The sequence below is a fragment of the Coloeus monedula genome, assembly GCF_965178545.1.
Source record: "Coloeus monedula genome assembly, chromosome: 1".
In the NCBI taxonomy this organism is placed as follows: domain Eukaryota; kingdom Metazoa; phylum Chordata; class Aves; order Passeriformes; family Corvidae; genus Coloeus; species Coloeus monedula.
Window position 1 is genome coordinate 43,489,226 of NC_138781.1, and position 22,868 is coordinate 43,512,093.

A 22,868-nucleotide genomic window follows, 5' to 3' on the forward strand; every position below is an offset into this window, starting at 1 on the left:
GGGACTGGGAAAATGCCCATTTAATACCCATTTAGAGAAGATCAGGTTCAAGACCACCTAAGGGATCTGAATGTGCACAAGTTCCACCTTTTCCAGGTGTCCTTGCCTTCTGTCCCTACCTTCCCAGGTGCCCTTGCACAATAGGTGTGAGGCTCTGCAAGTGGAAGCAAACAATTACAAAGACGATGATTCATCTTACATGGGGGTGTCACTGAGGTTAAGTCGCTCTACTCCCTGCATCAAAACTGCTTCCTTAAAGAAAAGAATATAGGTGAGACTCCCTTCTGCAGGGAACAGAAGACCCAATATCTCTGATATGGGCAAATGAACTTTCAGCATTTTCTTTCCCATTTCAGTTTGAAACATCTCAAACATTTCTGCAGCATGAAGAAGCATTTTTCTTACCTACAATGACTCCAGATAAATTTGGTAACGTAGTGGTTGCTGTCTCCCTTTCATTGAAGGGAACTTTACTGTCTGTTGAGGCCAGTGTCTCTGGGTGGTGCTTCGACCCACTTCTCAATTTTCAGACAATCCCAGGAGCTCTGCTTGCAGTGTTTGGAAGTAATTAGCATGTTTTAAAAAAGGGACTGAACTGCAGTTAAATCATCTGTATGTCAGTATGTTGTGCAGGACGGCATGCAAGATTCAACTTCTTTTTAGCTTTCCTGACATCAGATGACATAAAAGCATTTGTTTAGAAGCCCTTTTACATCTGAACTGAACCTACAACCTTCCACAGCAAAATTAGAATGTAGAAACATAATGGCTCATGCAAGAATTCTAATCAGTAAATAATTAGAGGCATATGGTAGTCTTGAACTGAAACATTGTCCAGGAAATGTTAGTAGTGCTCAGGGAGAAAACATTGATACTGTACTTGTTTTCTTTTGTATGGTCCTAGAAAAACAGAGGATTCTTTTTGTAGATGATGCTGTAGAGGCCAAATTCTATGAATATTATTAATTGTATATTATCTCAAAATACATTTTCTACATAGGCTATTCAGTGTGCATGAAGTAGATTTCAGTGTGCTTTGTCAATATAAAAAAATGTGGTGAAGGAGTTTATGTGCACAATTCTTGCTGGATTGGAACATCAGGGACAAGGCTTTGAAGGAAGAGAATGCAACACCTTTAGCAGTAGTCTGGAGACTCAAGTGATATTCTTTCATCTTCCTACATAGTCCTATGTAATAATGACTAATCATGTACGACAAAACCTCATTTTGGAGCTCATTTCGGAGCTCATTTCAGTGTTTAAAAGCTTGGTATTTTAGTATTAAAAAAAAAAAAATCAGAGAAAAAATTTTTTTTTAGAAAATGCAGCACTTGGGAGATGCCAAATTGTATTCAAATTAATTTACCTTAAGGGAAAAATTGAAATTTTTGGCTTATTTTGGTTCAGTATAAAGCTACATTTTAAAGTTTCTTAGCTCCTCACAAAACTGTTTTTCAAGATCTGCTATAGTGGGATACCATTTCTGAGGATTATTGATGAATGCTTGCATATGCATTGACTTACATTTTATCTAGTGCATTGTGACTTTAGTGCATGGTGAGTGTCACAAAATGTGTTGTCTAAGTTACCTGCATAGGCACACAGACACCTGAGAAAGTGTCAGATTTCCACATGTACTTTCCAGAATTTATTCTGGATTCTTCTCACGATGTGGCAATATATAAAACATGCTGTTTAATTTTCATTGGTTTCACAACAGCTGCAGTTGTAAATTTGATTGCCACAAAGTTACTCAGCTCTAATTTGCCTGCATACAATCATTTACATAATTCTTCCACACATTCAAATCCAAATACAGTATCATTCAGTCAAACAAATATCCTTCATGTCAATGAATAAGAAAAGAGCCTTTGGATAAACAAAATGTATTCCAAATGATTCAAAGTAAAACATGCACCTAGTAATAATATTAGGATGCTTCAGAAATGTGTATGTCTCTTTGTTTTGTTCATATTACAAAGATGTTTCATTTGACAAGACAAGATGAGGCTTGAACTAATTATGGGCGATACTGTAGTCTTGTGAAGATATTCACAAGCAAAAGTCTTGATTCTTCCTAGCCTCATATTTTCCTGACACCAAAAGTGATAGATTCTGGTAAAAATGCATGACTTTCAGCACTTGAAATGAGAGGATAATTAGGTGGGGTTTTTTAAGCAAGTATGTTAGCAGAAGTTTTACTTTTATTGACTATTGCAAGGTAAGATTTTTCTAATATTAAGTCTTTATAAAGCAAGAATTTGCATCTTGCCACCACCAGTGAGCTCATATTCTCAGTCTTATCTCAAAGGTATGTCTAGCATATGTTAGTGAATAATTGATGGTTTAAAATTTGTGTCCTCAGTTTTAAATTCCCCACTTTGTGGTAGTTCAACATGAGGTGACTTACACTATTTTTATTCTAAACCAAGACTTTTTATAAAATTAATTTGTTCCAGATGAGTTTGAGTACTCCTGTGGACAGGATGATTTCCCACTCAATATTCCTGGAAGTAGGAGAGTCACATCTGCTGGTTTTCTTAAGAACTTTTGGCTTTGAGAAGCTGCTTTCATGAATGAAATGTTTGTGTTTAGTTCACTTAATATCCTTTACTGAATGAGTCAGTTAAGCACATGTGGGTAAGGTTTAGCCTTTATGCTGTTGACATTTGTCTACTTTCCAGTCAAAGGGACTGGCAAGGATATGAAAAATTACTTATATCATCCTCCAGGTTTAGCTGGCCCATTTTACAAGGTCTGTCAAATGGTTTTGGTTTCCTGCTTCAGTGCTTTTTATTGATCACTTTTATACTGTTTTCTTCATGTAAACAAACTTGATCTGTGGCACTGCCATGATATTTCTTTGATACTGACATGATGCTACAGCAAAGTAGGTCTGAAGCCAGGACAGATAGGAAAGAGAGAGAGGAACAATAACAAATGCATCTCTAGTTCCGTAAAAACTTTCTGATGTGGGAAAACTGCTCCTCCGTATGAAGGATCTCTTTTGGCTTCCTTTACTCCTTTTTAACAAATCCCTTAGTAAAATACATATATACAGGTTATTGATTACAATACCAAGTTGTCATATGAGGTCCCCTACTGCTCTTCTTTTATTGAGGCCAAAGAACAGAGTGTTTAAGAGTTCGAAAGTGAACTAGTTCTGGGTCAAAATGAGTCATTGCTAGGTAAGAACTCATTTAACAAGTAGACTTACTTGTTAGACTCTTCAGTTTCACAGCTCCGTTTACCAGGTTTGGTTTTAAAAATTCTTTCCCCCATATGCGATGAAAGGTGAAACGTAACCTTCACCTTGACTTCTTTTTTGAGGAAACTAAACCAGAAGTAAAGTCTAAAGTCATAGTAATGTACATAGTTATGTTCACGTTTTAATAACAACACGGGATAGTCTAGTTGAATTCATACACATAGAGGATGATTTAATTAATTTCAACAGAGTATAGCAGTTTAGATTAGGGTGTAATTAGTAAACAGCTAATTACAGAATGTGCAAAGTGAAGAAATGAAAGCTTTTCAGGCTCTCAGAATAGCTAGCTGTGGTCTTAGGTAGATGTTGTAAGTATTCCAGTTAGATTTAATTTTCAACTAGTGAGGTTTTCAGCTGTTTCTTTTATTTTATTCTGTGTTAGAAAATAGCTTTTTGAGGAAAAAACCCCAGACTTTTCACTGAAGATTTCCTGAAAGCAAAGTATTGGGAGTTGGTGCAGGCAACAGAGCAGTGTCAGAAAATTTGTTGCATGAGTCCTATGGAATTTTTACTTCTGACACCTGGCAGGCAGCAAGGACAGCTCTGTTTGTCTTGCTACCATGCATTATGGAGCTGCAGGCTGGTCATGCTGAGCTAAGGGAAGGTATGTAAAACAGAGAACGTTTTTTAAAGGATGCTGAGAACTTCAGAAGGAATTGTCCTGATCTTGAGGGAATATACATATGTACTTGATACATTCAACACATTTCACTTCAAGAGAGACTAAAAGGGTATGGTGACTTCAGATACAGAGATGTCATAAATAGTTGGGCTCTCTGACAGAAGATTGGTTTTTGAGGGATCTTCTGGACTGAAGAGAGAAACTACAATTTTTTTTATTAATTTCATGATAGGTTAAGAACTGTTTGTGGCTGCGAGGATACCAGGGTCCATTTATAATTTTTTTTTAAATGTGTATTTATAGCTATTTGTGCTGTATAAGCTATCAGGAAGATAGAAGTGTGAATAGTAATGAATGTTTACTTACAGGATCATAACATGCTAATTATTAAGCTTTACTCAGAAATGGAAAACAGCCAATAAGCTTATAAAAGGTGCACCAAATACTGAAATGGAAAATCATTATGTCTCTTCATTCTTTAAAATGAAGTCAGCAAGTAAACATCCATCCATCCCATTTGCTCACAGGCGGGCAGACACTGATTTTAACAGTAAATGAAACTGATTTTTACTGTCAGTTAGTTTTTCCTTGTAAGATTGAGTGTAGACTCCTCATGGGCTGGTTGTGCGCTTGTATGTACTTAGGTCTGACTGTGGGGGTGTTCCTATCCTGGTGGCCACGCCCTTTCCAGCTGTGTCTGCATGCCGTCTAAACAAAACCACTCCTTAAAACGTATTGAACCTCATGTTGATCACACTGACTTCCTTAGTCAGGTAAGTCATCCAGGGTCTCCTTGCTTGAATCAGTGCCTGGCCCTGTGATTACACCTGGAATCACTAGGAAACTTCTTTTTTCTCTGGGAAACCTGCAATGAGTAAAGCAGCAACTTTCTTCCTGAGACATTTCAGTGCTAACAAAAAGATAATGTAATTGTAGGAAAAAATAAGTGCCTGTAGAGAAGAGATAACTAACAAAAATATTCCTTCCTTTGTGTAAAGAGCTGACACCTAGAAAATATTTTGCATTATTTTTACAGCAACATTTATCTTTCTTTTGGTACTCTGATTCTCAGTGTTTGAATTTCAGTACATGGATGTATGAGTAGAGTGGTAAGGTGGGAGGGTGGGTATGGACTTCTTCTGTTTTACTGTTTGATGAAACCAGAAAATTCCACCGTTGAAAACCAGGCTTTAACTTTGCTTTAGTGAGAGAAAAGGGGATGGTGGAGGAAAGGAATAACCAACTGGGGCATGTAAGCTGAAGCTTTGTGTCTGCTGTATTCCAGGACATGAGCTTGTATCAGAAGGAATGAAATCAGCCTGTAGAAGCTGAAGTAATCTAACTGGGGTTCTTCAGTAGGTAGGAGAAAACTACGTGGTCACATTTATTTGCACTGGTAGAGATGGGATTTTAAGTTGTAACAAGAAAGATTGCATTCCTTTTGTTAGTATATACCAACATGAGAAGGAAAATATCCCCAAATCAGGTGTGCAGGGAGATCCTGTATGCAAGATGGTTATAAATCATAGGTGAAAAAGAGATGTTGCTTCAAGATCTCTGAGCTTTTGACAGTGTGCTTAAGGAGTATATTATCATTTGAGAATGCATTTTGCTCTGGCAGCAAAAATCTACAGAATTACTTTTTTACCTACCTAAAACACTGAAGCAGCTGAAGATAAGATTGGGACATTAATTGGTTAAAAAAATAAAAGCAGTGGCAAGTAGTTTTTGTCAAGCATTTAAAGGATTCAGGAGTACTGTTGATCTTTTCCTTCCTTTGAGATGTATATTCATATAGGTGTATCTCTGGGAACAGCCAGCATAAGTAAAAATGCTGGCAGTAAAATCAGCTTTAAAATATGTATTATTTTATACTGTTTTCTAAGGACTTCTAATAATTTTCATATTGTTGTCTCCTAAAATAGAACTAAAGTGGAAAGATGTCTTAGATTTTTGAGAATTGCTGCTTTAGCATCTTGCATAATTATGCTTATATATATATTTATATAAACAACTACAGATAGTAAGTACCTTATGCTAAGATCTTGTGTATACTATTTTACATTCAAATAAATTTTAGAATTAAGGTATTGCTAGTGTAATGCTCTGTAGCACTGCATGTTTCTGAGTGAGTTTATTTGGGCTTTGGTAATATCTAAGAGCTGCATGACATGAATTTTCCATTAAATTTCTTCTCATTTTGGGTTAGTAAATAATGAAGAATACACATAGAAGGCCTAAAGTACCTCTGTCTATGCAGCTTGTAGTGCATGATTGGAATTTTGTATGTGAAGGCAAAATAAATAGTACAAGTAGGAAAATTAGTCTGCACATATTTCTAAATTGCAGTGTTTCTGTGTATTTGAAGAAGCTGCCTGATGTCAGTAGGGACTAATTAAGGGAAAATCAAAGCAAGTGGTAAATAGGTTCTCATCTACACTCATTGTTTAGGAAGAGTGGGAGAGATTTTTCAGGTCTCGGATATCTGACCCGATGAGCAGGGAACATTCTTAGGGAATATTCTTGAGTCATGGGGCAGAAAGAAGCTAAAGGAGGCAAACAGAGACCACAGTTGTTAGGAGGCATGGAAATAGTTGCATAGCTAAACAGTCACAGATTATTTTTTATATTATAACAGTAAGAGCTATATTTTCGTATGAAATCTGAATATTTACATAATTGAGGAAAGTCTAGCCCCCTGCTAAAACACCAGCTGTATTTTACTCATCTGACTGTGGGCAGCTTGGAATCTTGCTGCTATTGGTGGCCTTGAGTTTTTCACATACTCAGTCATGGAAATTTCTAGAGCGAAACACTGATTAGAGGCTTTGGGAATACTGGCAGCAATTTACTTGTCTGCCTTTGAATATGTACATGTCTAGCTGGGTCTATAGATCTGTGAGCAATTTATTAAAACAAGAGAGTTCAAGATGTTAATGCTGCTCTGGCATAATAACTGTGCTATCAAAGCAGGAACTGTGTAACACCGTAATGAAAATTAGTAATCATTATTATTTTTGGGGAGTACCATTAAAATACTTAATTGTCTCTCAGTATAAAGTTTTAGCTTATTAACATCTAAAAAAGAGGCTCATATAATGAGGTATAAGAGTGAAAATAGGTAACAAGATTAAGTCAAAGTGATCGAGGGGAACTCTTAAGAGATTCATTAACTCTCAGGAATATATGCAGAAAAATTAATTAAATCCAAGACAAAATTTAATTGTGAAGATGGCATGTAAAATGGTTGCAAAACAGTTTCCTTTATGTTAGTAATGGTTACTAAAGAAAATTGTTATGTGCAGAGGCATGAAGGAGGTTTCCTCAGTGCACCAACTCCAGCATTGTTTTCTGTCCTTGTTGAGGACTACATAATACCTGGAACCTCTTTGGTTGCGTAGGGACCTCAGTTGCATCTGGAATTTCTGTGTTACTGCAGTTCTAATAAAAGTGAAAAGTGCCTGTGTCTGATAAATGTCTTCAAATATAGAAAATGTGGTGCTAGTCCCCCCAAAGAACTCTTCGAGAGCCTCAGTGCAGCTTGGTGTGGTGATACTTGGAAATGAAATTTTGCTGTTGCCTGAGGTTAGAACATAGATTCAATCAGATAATTTCTATTCATTGCCTTTTGTTACTTACAAGACCTAGGGTAATATTACATGGTGTTACCCTAAGAACCTGGAACGGAACCCTGTGCTATAATGTTAGACCAGCTGTAGCCTTTCTACTAAGTTGTCTTTGCAGATCCAAGATACAGAATAAACAGTGTAATGAGCTGTTAAAGGCAGCATCAAGGGTACTTGTGTCCTACAATAGAAAGTTTTTCAAAACTGCTTTGTTCTCATTTGTTTAGTGTGCTTAAGCTCAATATGCCTTAATTTCATACTTTCTGAGAGATTTTCATTCTCATTATCCACAGCATTGAGTTTGGCTTTTGGGAAATTTTTATGCTTTATTCCATTTTTCTATGACAAGTGTCTTTATTACTGGCCCACTGGCATATTTCGTTTGTAAATGAATGCTTGTTCTTATCCATGTGTATCACATATAGATACCACCACCAAACTTTTCTTTTAAATCGATGTGTGGGTTGGAAATTTCAAGGCTAGAAGGGAATCTTAAAAGCATAACTCCCAATAATCTTACACTGTGAATAGCTTGCTTTTAGCTGAATTTTAGATCATTGTAAATATAGCTGTGTGAATCAGAATAAAGCATGATTGTGAGAGCAAAGCATTGTATAGTTCCTTTTGGTTATATCCTGTACATCAGTGTCAAACTCTAACAGCTCTGCGTTCAAAGCCTGTATGTTAAAAACTGAGGGAAAAAAATGAATTTAAAGTGATGGTTTAAATTGCATACAGCTAGAAAGCCTCCGTGTTGTTAATAAAATGCACTTACCCAGTTCCCCCACAATTGAAAACCTCTTTTTTAGGGAATTATTCTCTGTATTTCTTATATATTTGGTTTTGATTTTTTTTCCCTAGGAAGGTTTTCAAAATGGTTGCCTGGAAACCACTTCTTCTTCTCTACATTTTCACCTTCTCTACAGAGGCACAGGAGACTGGTAATACACTAAAGAAATGATGCTTCAAGTTGATAGCAAAATTGGTTTTTTACATTTATACCCAATGTGAGAGAGAGATGAAGAGTTGATGACATTTTTTTCTAACTAGGAATTATAATTAGGGATAATACAGTATGTTTTTATGAAACTTATATTTATAACTACAATAGGAGAGTTTTCCTAAAAAAATGCAAAATTTAATGCAGCAGCTCATTAAATTTGGGTTTGTTCATGCATTCTGAGGTTTCATACGTGCAAAAGCAATGTAAAGCTCTTAAAATTGTAAGACTGCCAAAAGCAAGATAAGTTACAGTATTTAGCAGTTCCATTTTGGTAGTCAGGTCTTTTGGAAGATCTGTTTAAGAAGTGTTCTGCCCAGTTGCAGGATATTTTCTGCATGACTGTTGATTTGAGGAAATAATAACTGTTCCATCCATGCTCTGCTAGCTTCTGGAATTTGTGGAAACACATACGTTTAATACTTATAACAGAGAAATATGCTTAGTACTCTTTAAGTTGGAACTGATTTTTTTTCCCCTCCAAAAATAAATATTAATTAGTAATCTATGCATGCAGAATGGAGCTCAAAGGGTGTGACTAAATTTTCCTTTGCTCTCTTGAGAGCAGGCCAACACATTCCTATGGTTGTGTTTCACATACAGAAATGTTTAATATGCATTTACTACAGATAAGTTCTGAGCAGACTGTGAATGAAAATTGTGTTGTAGATTTCAGCATCTCTCATTTTCCTATGAATGGTGTTGCAGAAAGATGTATCTTCTGATCCTCTGTATGATAAATAGGGGAAAAGAAGGAACTAGTGGGTGATGACAATTTAGCAGGATAGATGGAAGGGATTTTCTGGAACAGGCCAATAGGTCTTGGATTCTGAAAAGCAATTAGGATTTAAAATTGCTGTTCTATTAGATTACACAACTTTTAGGGGAAAAGTTGCAACATATTCCTTCAGTCTGCAGGAAAGCTTCCATGACAGACATAGTTTTCCTGGTAGATGGATCCTGGAGTATAGGGACAAAGAACTTCAACATCATGCACAATGATCAATGTCAAGACAAAATCTCTGGGTTTTGTGATTCATCACAACAATGTGACATACACTGAATTCCTGTTGAACACTTGTTATAACAAGAATGACTCCTTACAGAAGATAGAAAAAAATCACATTACAAAGAAGGAGGCACCAAAACAGGGCAGAGACTCCAGTTTATACTAGAGAACCACTTAGTAGCAAAAGAGGCTTGTCCAGAGCCTTTTTCAGTGAGTACTCTGCTGACAGGGTAGAGGATGTAGCAATGGCTTTGAGGAACAATGGGATCCATGTCTTTGAAGCTGACATAGGGATGATAAAATCCCCTTTGAGAGCTGTTTTTAATAGCTGATGACGCAGGGAGAGTTCCCAGTGGAAACCTTGATGCACTGAAAATCATCAAAAAGAATGTCAATCGGGTCTGTTAATCCAAACATCTCCCTGGTCAGGGTAAGGAACAAACTTTTTGTTGAGTGTATAATGACAAATATCCACATGGCTTTCTGCAGTCGCTGATAAAAGTACCTGAGCTGGCTGGACTGCAGTGCAATTGTTTTACTAGAGAATACTGCCCACATTACTCAGTTTGTGACTCACAGTTTGTACTTTGCTTCAGTCAAGAGCCACTACAGTCTTTGCTATGGTAAATAGCTTCTGAGGTAAGACAATGCTTCACATCAAGCCTTCATATGCATAGTTCCTCAGTGTCTGAAAGGAACCACAGCAGATACTCCATCAGGTATCTTAATGAAAAAAGGGAAACAGACAATTCAGTGATATTTTAAAAAGAACCTCCTAGAAACATAACTTTGCCGTCTCCAGCTGACCATTCTGCTTCAGTGGGACTGTCAGCACTCACTGTCTGTCAACAAGACTGAAGAGTCACAGAGGCACTGTGCAGAGGGGGGGTGTAAGGAAATCCATCCTTGGATATGTGGGAGGTATTGGCAAGATGTGAATAGCAATTCTGAAGTAATTCTGAAGTGCTACCCAAAAGCTTTTCCTAGATGAGAAACAGAAAGTGCTATCCCTTACTATATCTTTTGGATGCCAACAGTGGCTTGAATGCCACACAGCCTGAGAGGCTGCCAACCCCAAAGAAAATAAACGTTCAGTAATGCTTTTAGTTAGCATAGCAACTTTTATCAGATGTCACATGCTGGTTTTGGGTCTGTTTTTTCTGACTTGATGCTGCATTATCAGTTGCCTTATCATGGGGGAATAGCGACGTACAGAGCATACACAGTTGCTCTTTAACATTGTGTATTCATGCCAGCTATGCATTTACGTAATACTGTAGATGTGGTTCTTAAGTTGCAAAAAGAAAAATGGAGTGCATGACAAATCAAAAAGCTGATATCTTCTGACTGTGGTGTAAGTGCGTGGCATTGATTGGGGACGGCAGGAAGAGACGGTTCTGGAGCATTTCTTCTCTCTGTGCTTATCCTTATAGGGACTGTGACTGTCCTTTAAAGCTCCTTGTTGTCTTCCTGGTGTTTTCACCATAGAGGTGGTATTTTACATGTGTTGGATACATGCTCTTTGTTCTGCCATAAAACTGATCCAATGCAGTTCTCCAGGGTTCATTCCCTTTGTGATCAGAAACCTTCTGAGAGAAAGGAACACCAGGATGACCACACTGCTTTTTGTAACAACTACTGAGCCTCTCATGCATCCTAGGCTAGTGAGATCTTGAACACCCCAAAACTGGCTGGTGTTTGCCAGGGTGTTGGGGGCCAAAATGAAGAGCTGAGCCTTTCTTCCCTGAGACAGAAGCAATTCTGTGTGAATTATATTCGCTCAGGTGGTTTGCAGAGAGAACAGCTGGGCCTGATTCAGTATGAGCTCTGCACTCCCACCCACTCTTTTTCCCATCAAGAGCTGAGCAGAGTCCCAGATGAAAAAGCATTCCTCGGCTTCTGCAAGCAGAGAGAGAAGGCTGCTGTGGAAGTGGAGTGCACTGCCATGGAGCAGCGTGACCATGGCTGATGCAGTAGCACCTCCTGGTGTTTTATGGCAGGGAACAGGGAGATGTAGTGGGAGATACAGCAGTGACCTATATATATATATATCTACAGGCACACTTGTTTAGAGAGAGAGAAGTCAAGAAAAGCATATTTGTTTTCATCTCAGTGATGCATATATTTATTACTAAGCTCTGCATAAATTTGTCTCATAAAATGAATATCAATTTTCTGCGAAGCCTGTTTTATCTTGTCCTGGCATCTTTTTTTATATATTCACTGACCTTCTTTCCTGTAATAAATCTATTATTTCCCTTTACTCCAGTAACCTTCTCTTAAACTGCCAGATTTTTCAATTTAAAAAATTTCATTTCAGGGACAGCATGTTGACAGGAGAAAAAAGGTACCTTTGCAGCAGTAAGATAGGGCAGTTTAACAATGTGGATGTTTGTAGGAGAACAGGTGGTGAGAAAGAGTTTGGCAACACAGAGGTGTTTGCTCCTGCAAATAAATAGCGATTAACAACAGGGTGTAGAATACCTACCAGTAAATGTTTTACACATTCTCATGCACAACATAGTAGCACAAAAAGTGAACTATTTACTGCTGTTCTGTTATTATTGCTGGTACACTGAGGACTTGACAGAGAACATTTTAAGAGCTGAACAGTGTGGATGACCATCAGGGCAAAATTTCTGAGTTCATGCTTACCCTTCACACTGCCTCCAAACTATGTGACTTAAAAGACCCAGGTCTTAGAAGAATCTCATTGTGAACACATACTCTCTGTATGCTCTACAAGAACACATACTGGAAGAAACATCCATTAGATTTTGTGTTCACGTGTGTGTAGACATGCATGCATATAAGGATATATTTAACTGATTGCTTTTTGTGAGCTAAAAAGATAAGTGGCATAGATTTTTGATGTTGCTCTGAGGTCTGAATGTCAGATTTTTTTAGCCATATAATCTCATTCAATGTGACCTTTTACATTCAAAGATTTTCATGCTACTTTCCAGCAGATCATACCCTCTAGGGGGCAGTTTGTACCACAAGTGAAAATATTGAACCATAATGATGGTCCCTCTGAGATGAAATTATTTCTAGAAGTATTTGACTAAAGAACTGAACACAGTTATCTCTTCCGTGAGAGAGGGAAAACTCAGGAAACTTACGTGGAATAATGGGAACAAGCCCAAACTAGCAAACACAGAAAGCAATCTTGTGATTGCTAAGTGTTTCAGAGTCAATGAGTGAAAAGAGAATAAAATTAGGTAGAGTGCTGTTTTACAGCTAAAATTGCACACCTCTGACTTCCTTGCAGAGGTACAATAACAAATAATAATGCATCTAGGATCACAGAATAAAATTCAAAGTGAGAAATGAATAATCAAGGTAGAGAAGAAACAAACATGTTTAATGAGGGCGAGATGATTGGGGAGGGAGAAGGAATTAACCACATCACACTATTTGTTATTATTATAAGGAGCAATGCAAGCACTTCCATCACTGAGGTAGCCATCACCTTACAACAGCTGTTTTTCACAATGGTTATGACATTTCATGTAGGCAGTGCTGCCTCTTTCTCATGTTTGTTTCTTTGGCCTGTTGTTCTGCATTTATATGTATCACCTGGTCTTGTGACAAAGTCAGTCATCAGGGTTCCCTTTGCAATTGGAATTTGTGTTGTACATTCTCAGTTGGCAGCAAAGCCTATGGAGACATTTTCAAGATTAGGCCCTTTGAGGATACTGGGTAGCTGGAGAACAGACATGTTTTGCAGTTTGGGTATGTGCAGATGTCAAGTAATTTAGTTCTTAGTATTTGCAAGTTCACATGGGCACACTGAAGCCTGTGGGCTGAGGTATTTTATGTTTATGGAAAACCAAACTTACTGGTCTTACTTCTGGCTTTAAATCTACCATGTTGAATTTTGTTCCACTCCCATGATTCTGACAAAAACCAGGATCACAAAGAGTGTATGCTCATAGTTTCCTGTTTCCTAGATATATTTTTTTTTTCAGAATGCAACATAGATCTTTCTATAGCAATTGATATTTCAAGGCGCACGCAGCCGGTACCCACAATGCTTCTGAAACAGAGACTGCAAGCATTCCTCCCCAGACTTCTACTACAGATGAAATCACTGCCAAATACCAGCTGTAATGCTCCAGTTGACATTGGGTTCAAGTTCCAAGTATTGGCACAGAACAAACAATTAATCTTTGACTCTGGTTTTGAAGACTATAATGAAGAGATCATCCAGAAGTTCTTAGAGGCACAGACCACTGTGGACACCTACCTGAATGCAGACTTCTTGCAGGCACTTGAGGAGAACTTCTTTAACGTGACCTCTGCTAAAGTTAAGGTAACTTAATGGTATGAACATATAGCTTGGAAAAATTAGACAGTTTGGTATTTACAGACTCTGATGCTGAGTACTCCAGGAAGACAAAAAAGTAGTTCAGGAATAGATGATGCTAGTAAACAGAATGACAGAATGGTAGAGATTAGAAGGAATCCCTGGAAGTCACCTTCTTCAATCCATCTGCTCAAGGAGGGTCAACTAGAGCAGGCCATCCAGGGCCGTGTCCAGATGGCTTTTGTGTATCTCCAGGAATGGAGACTCCTCAGCATCTCCAGGCAACCGGTGCCAGTGCTCAGTCACCCTTGTGTTTTCTTAAGTTTATATAGAACTTCCTGTTTTTCGTTGACCTAATATAACCTGATATATCAGTTCCAATTTTCTAGGCACTCCTGTAGTGAGGTGGTACCCAGAACACTTGGCTTAATACATGTGATGATGAGTATTCACACAGACAACCTTCTTATATCTACTGTGGAATGATTTTACTTTGGGTAGTGGAAAGTAGTTTTCTTTCAGGGACTCTTATTCCTGAAAGGAAACTACTTTCTTATTCCTGAATCTGCATCTTTGTCCAGAATAGTGACAGCTCGAAGCAGAAGTCGCAGAAAAAGGTCATCTGACAAATTTGTTTACAGAAGTTTGTTCATGTCATTAACTTGTCAAATAATTTCAAATAACAAAGCTGAGTTCTACTTACAGATAACAGATGATCAGGAAAATCTGCCTAGATGCTGCAGTTAATTCATCCATCTTGAAGTGAGGTGAAGGAAAAAGCATAAAGCTTCATCTAATCTGTTCTGAAATGAATAGGGATTCTTTCAACCTGGGTTCAAGAAATTCAGATCTCATTGAAGTGTTTCAGAATCAGTGCCTTGACAATTTATTCTAAATGAGGCACTGACTCTGTAAAGCACTGAGCAAGTCCTGTAGTAGCTGTTTGAATATTAGCGCTTACTAAGGTCTCCATGCAGGAAGACCTTCCTACTAAGGAAGGACTGGTTAGTTCTTGCAAAATACATAAGGGGTTTCCTCTTCCAACTTTATTTTCACTTTTATAAAACACCGATTTTAATCTGACATGGAGTGAGGAAGCCATATTACAAATTCCCCTGCTTTCAGATGAAAGTTGGCATTCTATTTTTTACAGCATTTGCATAGGTATGTGTGTCTTATCAATTTAAGTTGTCATTTGGTGTATATTTAATGGAGTTTTTTTCCAAAGATTGCTTAAAATATCTGAACAGGGAACATGACCACACAAGATTTTGCTGCTTCTGAGTCTCAGAGAAAGAATTTGTTTGACATAAAAGTAAAAGCAGTGCTTTTTCCCTCCTAATTGCCAATTCTGGAGATCAGCATCAAGCAAGGCTTCTTTCTGCTTAGGCATTATTACTATAAATAAATATGCTGCATATCTCAGCATTTTACCAGTGGATTAATATTCCTCTCTGAAACTGCTTATGTACAAATTGAGAGTACAAGGCTTTAGAATGCACATGAAATCACAATTTAATCTTCCTAGGATCCTGAGCAATAACATGCTTATTCTGTAAAGAATATTAGTTATAAACCTCATCAGAGACCATGATTCTCTGTTGGTTGAATTTCTTCTTTTCTTTGTTATTTGTTTGCTTAGCAGCAAAAAAGCTGGACCTAGTTCCAGCATTTTTAACAAAACATGACTTGGATGTGTTCCAACAAGAGCTTGATATAAACAAATGTTTTGTAAACATAATAATATATCTTTACATATATTTACATATAATGCCCAAAGTAACACCCCACATTCCCTCTTCCCCATGTTTTTAAACTGGAGATCGTAGGAAAAACAATCAAACCCAGGCCTACAGTGTTGTCTCTAACAACCTGGGATGTGTTTGCCCATCCATGGTCCAGGTGTCTGCTGCTATCACACAGTGCTTGAACAAGTGTAGTATTTGTACCAGTACCTCCATAGTGTATGCTTGGGAACTTACCAGTTAGGTCTAGCTTAAATTCTTGTCTCCTAGCTGCTTTAGTACAGAAGTGGGATGTTTGGTGTGGCAGTCACTTCATTTGCTTTTGTCATCTGTGGAAAAATTTGCCTTAACAAAAGTAATGGAGTTTGCATTGGTAAAAGCTGTGCCTTGCATAGGGAATGTAAAATATGAAGGGTGGAAGGGAAGAAGCTGTAACTGTGCTTGTCCACTTGTTGGTCAGAGAGCTTAGGAGGATTTTAAGTCATTACCATTGGGGAAAGGACACAGTTTACCTGTGCAGCTTCTTTTTGGGCAAACGAAACCACTCTGTGAGTGGGACCTGAGAAGTCTTCTGTTGAAGAGGGAGGAGAGAAATGAGAAAAGACTGATAGGTTGAAGGGGAACAGTAAGAAGTTGTGCTTTCCTCCATCCTAGAAGAGACTTAGTTATAGTTGTTTGGCCTGAAAAGATGGAAATGTAGACAATACAAATTATTAGCATCCTGAGGTGAGTGAAACCTCATGTCTTAAGAAGGAAACACAAGGCAGAGAATGGAGCAGGGTGATGTACTGCCTGTGTGGAAAGGGCAAAAGGACATAAATATCTGCATGGGGTGAGGATTAGACCCAGAGAGGATGCACTTCCTGGTGTTGCTGAGTTGACAGCCAACGGGAGCTGCTCTTGCAGATATGGGAAAATTTGTTCACTCTAAATTCTTCTCCACATTCACATATATGAGAACTCTTCAGACATAAGAGAAAGTTTTTCAGTAGGTAAGTTGTAAAAGAATTTTTCTTTTACCTCGCATGCAAAGAAGATGACACAAATAATAGCCATTCTATGTTCAGCAAGAAAAATCCCTCGAATGGAGGTGCTATCAGGGAAGAGCAGCTTTTGTGTTTTGTTCTCGTTGTTCCTCCCTACCATTTTCCAGCACACATTTCAGATCTACCACAGTGTAGTGCAATTTGACCATCTCATAGCCATTTCTCCATGTGAACTGTATTTTTTACAAAGACTGAACTTTCAGTCCCTTTGCAATTGACTTGGCATTACTCCCTTTTCTGACAGGTTCTGTTAGTATTTTCGGATGGGCTGGATGATTCACTGGAAGACCTGAAGAAAGCAGCAGACTCACTTCGCTTTAGAGGTATTATTACAGTACTACGTTGATGCTCCAGCCTCCTACTACCAAAGGCCTGATTTACAGCTCCCTCATTGCAACTTTTCCATGTAACACTGCCTCTCCATGCTCGTGTGGCATTGCCCAGGAGTCCCTGGCAGAGTATTCCCTTCTCCATGTGAAGCAGTGTACATGATGATATGTCACTATTTGGCAGATGACACCAGAAACATGCTTAGGGGGCAGAGGTTCTAGTTTCTGGAGTCCAGCTCCAACAGCTGGAGCAATTCAGGACAGACCCCTTTCACTGGTGGGAACAGCACCAGAGGTTAGATACAACTCTGACTTCTCTAGGAAAAAGCAGGTTTAAGCTTGTGTTTGGGCACTGAGTAGCAGGCTGGTCTGACAGCTGGGGAGAGAAGTCAGTTGGAAAATTACTGGTCTGGATTTTTCTCTTACACATTTTTCTCAAGAGATTGCTTTCTTTTAACATACTGTGTTGAAGTCACGAAGTGTAAGTCCTTTAGGGAATTGCTGCTATTCAAGTTTATATTGTTAGTTAATAGTATGTTTCAGGTATTCACTAATTTAAATCTGTGCTTATGTCGAAGGTCTTGATGCACTTCTATTAGTTGGCCTGGACAATACACAGAACTTGACTGAATTTTGGGAAATAGAGTTTGGCAGAGGGTTTGGATACAACGAACCTCTGAGTGTTGGGTTTGCAGATATTGCAAACATCTTGCAGAGAAACCTTGTAAGTCCTTCTGTGATATTAAAAAAAGGGGGGGGGGGAGGAATCAGTCTTTGTTTTATGATTAATATATGTAAACAAAATGTTTCTTGTAATTTTTCAGGATACTGTTGCAGAAAGAAAATGCTGTAAGGTTATTTGTAAGTGTCTTGGAGAAAATGGTGATCATGGTGTCCGGGGAAGTCCTGGAAGGAAGGTAGGAGGTCTAAGATAGACATTACATAAGAATTGCTTCATTTTTCAAAGTGTTTCTGTTTTTTGTAGTATTTCAGATCATGCATGCATGTCTCCATAACATTTAATGTTAGGACAGATGAAGGAGTAACATGAAATGGGAACCTTTCTCTGCTGCATGCTTCTATGCGAAAGTATTTTTGTAATGAAAATTATTTGTGCATATAAAAATCATTAAGCACTCCTCTGCATGAATTCATCAGAAAATGAGGGGGATTAAAAAAATTAAGTGTAACTAATCAAGAGGCTTATTATCTATTGGGAACGAGTGACTTCCAAATGACAAGCTGAGAGTAGAAAATAATCCTTTTTCACTAGGTATGTGCCTTATCCTTTTGTGACTGGTTATTCCAAATATCTTTTTCTGTAAGTCTGTTTTCATCCAAAAGGATTGCTTCTTTTAAGATTTTAAATTGTTTAAGTATTTTTGAATATTACAGATATCACTTCTTCTACAGCATGCTAGTAGAATTCCTTATTAAGGTTTTTAATATGTGTAATCTCTATTTGACTGCTATTCATTCCATTCTTTCTACTTATTTCAGGAGCATGTGAGATAAATGATATCTGTAGTTCACACTCTTCAGTTATGTGGTTGCAGTTAAATGAAGTTTTGGTTATCTCTTAACAAAAGCATAGTTTTCTAATACTTCTTCATAAACCAATTTACCAATTTCTTCCATTATTCTTGTTGATTTTCTTACACCTTTCTGTTTAACTAAAAGGCTAGATTAAGGTGCTTAGACAGTGTTCAGAATGTAGACATAGTTGTTTTGCAACTAGAAATTCCCTTCGTTCCAGTTTCTCTCTGCTCAAGTTTTTGCCCTAAAGGTATGATATTTGCATGACTTCCAACACAAAGTTGAAACGTTCCTATGTGTTTGCAAAGCATTGCAATAACTTTGTCCTAACAAGTTTCCAACTCCTTATATTTTTCATTTCACCTTAGAATTTCATTACTGTGTAATGCTTCCTTTTCCAAATCACTACAAAGATGTTTAATTTGACCAAGTATCCCAATGAGCTTTGTTAAGCTATCAGAGAGTTTCCTGAAATAAAAACCTGACATTTTATATTAAACATTGTTGTTTCCTTGGGTTTGGGGTTTTTTTCACAGCCGTGTCAAATACATAGGACTGTACAGAGTGTCTGTGTAAATGCAGGGAGCCTGCCCTCCTCAGCATAACCACATCTAATATTCAGGGAATGTTTTCTATCTCTAAGTGCAGAATAATCTGATAGAGATGAACCCAGTGTGTTTGGAGAACAGTGTAACTTATCTTTTAAATTTTCGTTTTTCAGGGAAGTACAGGTTATAGAGGATCTCCTGGCCATCCTGGTGAGGAAGGTGGGATTGTAAGTAAACATTTATCTTCCTTCTATGATGATGTTAGTTGGTGCTTGAACCTGTCTATGCTTATTCACTGAGTACCCATCAATGTTAACCCAAAATGTGTTAAAGGAGCAGGTAAATACACAGATCTGTTTCTCTGTGACTCTGCACCTTACCACACATAGTTACTCACTTGAAAAAACAACTCACCAAATGTGGGCCAGTTATTCAGTTAAAAAAACTAACCCACCTTCAAGTACAGACATTTTAGCTGGAGATTGGTAATGCAGTATAAACATGGCATGACAGTGAGAGTGAAGAACCAGGTGCAACTCAGATTAGTAACTGATGTTCTCTTATGGCCTACATGAAAATTTCCATGTGACTTGTATTTGTGTCCTTAGTGCACTGAATGGTGATATAGGTCTGTCTTTCTTTAGTCTTATGTGATGAATTAACCAGTAATTATCATTGTATGGATGACATTGAATATTTTCTTTTGTTTCTTAGGGGGAGAGAGGCCCAGCTGGTTTCAGTGGGACTCAAGGAGACAGGGGATGTCCAGGTGTCAGAGGCCGTAAGGCAAGTGTTTAACTTTGAAACATTTCCTGATGTTGTTTCCCACAAACCTGTTTTCTGTGCTGGGAACAAATCCCTGTGCTGTCTTCCTGAAGCATGGATGGACAGCAAGGTCCAGCTGTAAGAATGGCAGACTTTGTTTGCTGTCTCATTTTGAAAGGTGTTTTGTGTAACCCAGGCGTGGTTGAGTGGTTCAGGATTTTGCTGACTAAGCAACTTGATGGTGACTTTTTCACCACCAGCTCCCGGCTGGCCTTAGTTAAAGCTATAAAGCTTTATGGAATGGGAATGAAAATGAAGCCTGTACTGTCTTCCCAGAGGAAAGGAGTAAATCCTATATGTGGCAGTAGAGGGTTTTACAGTAGGGACTACCAATACTGAGCCCAGCATACCTCTGCACATCAAGCTATTTTGCCCTGCTTCTCAAGCTCAATAAAAATACTTTTACCAAATTTCATCTGTATTTATTTTCAATTCCAGGGGGCAAGAGGCTATAGAGGAAGTCAGGTATGTGTTTTTGTGTGTGATCAATTTTCTCTGGGAGCAATGTTCTGCTTCCTTTTAAGTCCATGTTACTCTGTAAAAGGAAATTATCAACAAAGAAGGAAAATAGTGTAAAAATTTCACAGCACTTAATATACTTTTGCTATGGTTCTGTAAGAATGGATTTAAGATTCCTATCACATTAATCAAAATCAGCAGTCATAATTGTATTTTTATATGACTGCAGTCATAATTGATTTAGTCTAACTGATGGGAAAAGGATTTATTTACTGACTAGTTTGATAATCTGTTAAGGTGGTAATTCTGGTCAGCTGAATTTCATTCTAATTGTTGAGGAAGAGGAGCAGAGGGAAAAAAAGGTTGTGAATAATATTTATTGGGGATCAGACAGCATTTTCACTAGATCATTACTGACATATTTTCAATATCCAAACTTCTCTTCAAACTGTTTTTCATCTCATCTGCTAATGTTGCAAGTCTGCTTGTTTAACCTTTCAAACATACCTGTTCATCAAGGAGATATGGTCACCAACTCGTTAATAAAATGTGAAGCCTGGAAGACAATGATCTATAAAAGTAATCCTTTCCAAGCTACAGTGATTAAAATGAAATTAACATGTATTGAATGCTTTGATACAAAACCACTTCTGAAAAAGACTTGTGAGCCTCCAACACTCAGAAGATGTTTGCCTCCATAACTGAGCAGCTGCGAGAAAGTTCAGAGAGTGTTTCTGAAACCTCAGCTCTATTTAAAGTACTGCTCTGTACTAACTTTTTAATCTTCTCATGTATTTCTCGTTCCTTTTCAATTTTCTCCTGTGTTCTCTGAAGTAATTTGCCCTCCTTCAAATATCCAAAACATCTGATTATAGAAGAGGGAGACTACTTGCTGATGATTTCGATCTGTCGAAGTTAAAAAGTGCAGTAGGAGATACCAGGCACACAAACCATACTGAAATCCAGTGAATATGTAAATATCTTCATTGTTGTGTCATTATATCCACAAACTTTATTTTAGCTAAAAGTGTGAAACTTTCAACACACAAAAAATGTGATTCAATTGTGCTAACTTAGTAAGGCTGAGGCAGTTTATTGAAGTTATTGAAGTCTGCAAGGCATTTTACTATAGCTATTTGGAGAAAAGGCAATACTGAATATTTAATGGTATGAAGTTTGGCTCAGGTTTTCTGAGGTAGGAAATGACTGATGGAAAAAATAACACTTCAATAAAAGTCATGATTACTTAGTGTTCAAAATTTTTCTGGAATGCTTATTCAAGAAATTCTTGTTTGTGATGTATTAATCTTATCGAAATGTACAGCCAGCTGTTTTTTCTTGTAGTAGATATAGAACTGTTTTAAATGAAAGAAGTTCTTCCTCAGGAATTTTAGCTTGGTAGTTTTGCAAAGTCAATTTACGATCAAAACCTGCAAAGCAATTGTATCTGTTGCCTCTATCAGAGTGAGACTCCTGATGTTTTTAACTTGTTCTTGTGCCACTTACAGTATTTATTGAATATCATTTCAGCTTTCTGACTAGTTGTCTCTGCTAAGTTAATTTCTTACTACAAATCAAAACACCACAGTTAATTCCTTCATTTCTGTCCTAAAAAAGAAAAATGGAAGAAATTTCGAAATATCCTTTAAAAATTGAATGTGTGATTTGGCTGGGTCTGAAACATTGAGGAGCATACATAAATGAAATAAAATTCTCACAGTTATAACTTTATTTAGATGCCTCACACAAGCTAACACTTCAAACTCCTTAAATATTTATTAATTTTATTATAATTTTTTAATCATGGTTATTCTTCCTGGTTTTTCAATCCACTGTTCATGTTATAAAACTATGCAAAAAAGAAAAAAAGCACAAAACAAACACATATGATGGTTCAAATCAGCATTACAAGTTATCAGCATGATAGATCAATTACTATATATTTTGGAATATATTTGGATTTTGAAGGTGCTGCAGTTGGGAAAAGATCTGAAAGCTAAAAGAAGGAAAAGCAGAATTTAAATCTATATAAATAGATTCTATATAATAGATTTCTATATAGAAATCTATAATTTAGATTTCTATTTAGGTTTCTCTTTTTATTTCTAATTTAGGTTTCTCTTATTAAGGGTCCTTAACCATTAGTTGTTTTATACATTCTTAATTCATTAAAATATGAATTATTAATTCAAATTTATAGTTATTATTCTTAATTATTCTTGCTAACTGTTAAAGACCACAGATCTTCAAGTTTCCAAATGCAGGGTGAGCACTTCTTTCCTCAAAGAGACAAGTGGACTAATGCTAACTGGTTTTTTTTTTCCTTATTACTACAGGGTGAACATGGTGAGAGTGGATTTGATGGCACTGATGGAGAGCAGGTAATCATTAGTTTAAATGTGCAGTGCTATTAAAGACACCAACCTCAGGGTTCAGAGGTACAGATTTTGTGCCTTGAATGGGTTTTAATGCTGAACAGAAATTCTGTTGTTGGGTGTTTAGAATTCCATATCTGATTGAAGCTGGATTCTGCCAGACAAAACTTG

General features: G+C 37.3%; 1 protein-coding gene across 1 annotated transcript in view; it reads left to right on the forward strand.

The window, feature by feature from the left end:
• Positions 1 to 22,868, forward strand: part of COL6A6 (collagen type VI alpha 6 chain) — a gene marked incomplete at both ends in the record, with an annotated part of 66,786 nt that overhangs the window by 17,621 nt on the left and 26,297 nt on the right. The window contains 10 exons of the mRNA XM_082303011.1: positions 9,737 to 9,842; positions 11,186 to 11,480; positions 13,497 to 13,840; positions 16,870 to 16,948; positions 17,533 to 17,678; positions 17,779 to 17,871; positions 19,212 to 19,265; positions 19,753 to 19,824; positions 20,302 to 20,328; positions 22,659 to 22,703. Of these exons, the coding sequence (XP_082159137.1) occupies positions 9,737 to 9,842; positions 11,186 to 11,480; positions 13,497 to 13,840; positions 16,870 to 16,948; positions 17,533 to 17,678; positions 17,779 to 17,871; positions 19,212 to 19,265; positions 19,753 to 19,824; positions 20,302 to 20,328; positions 22,659 to 22,703 (1,261 nt within the window). The remainder of the gene's footprint in view (positions 1 to 9,736; positions 9,843 to 11,185; positions 11,481 to 13,496; positions 13,841 to 16,869; positions 16,949 to 17,532; positions 17,679 to 17,778; positions 17,872 to 19,211; positions 19,266 to 19,752; positions 19,825 to 20,301; positions 20,329 to 22,658; positions 22,704 to 22,868) is intronic.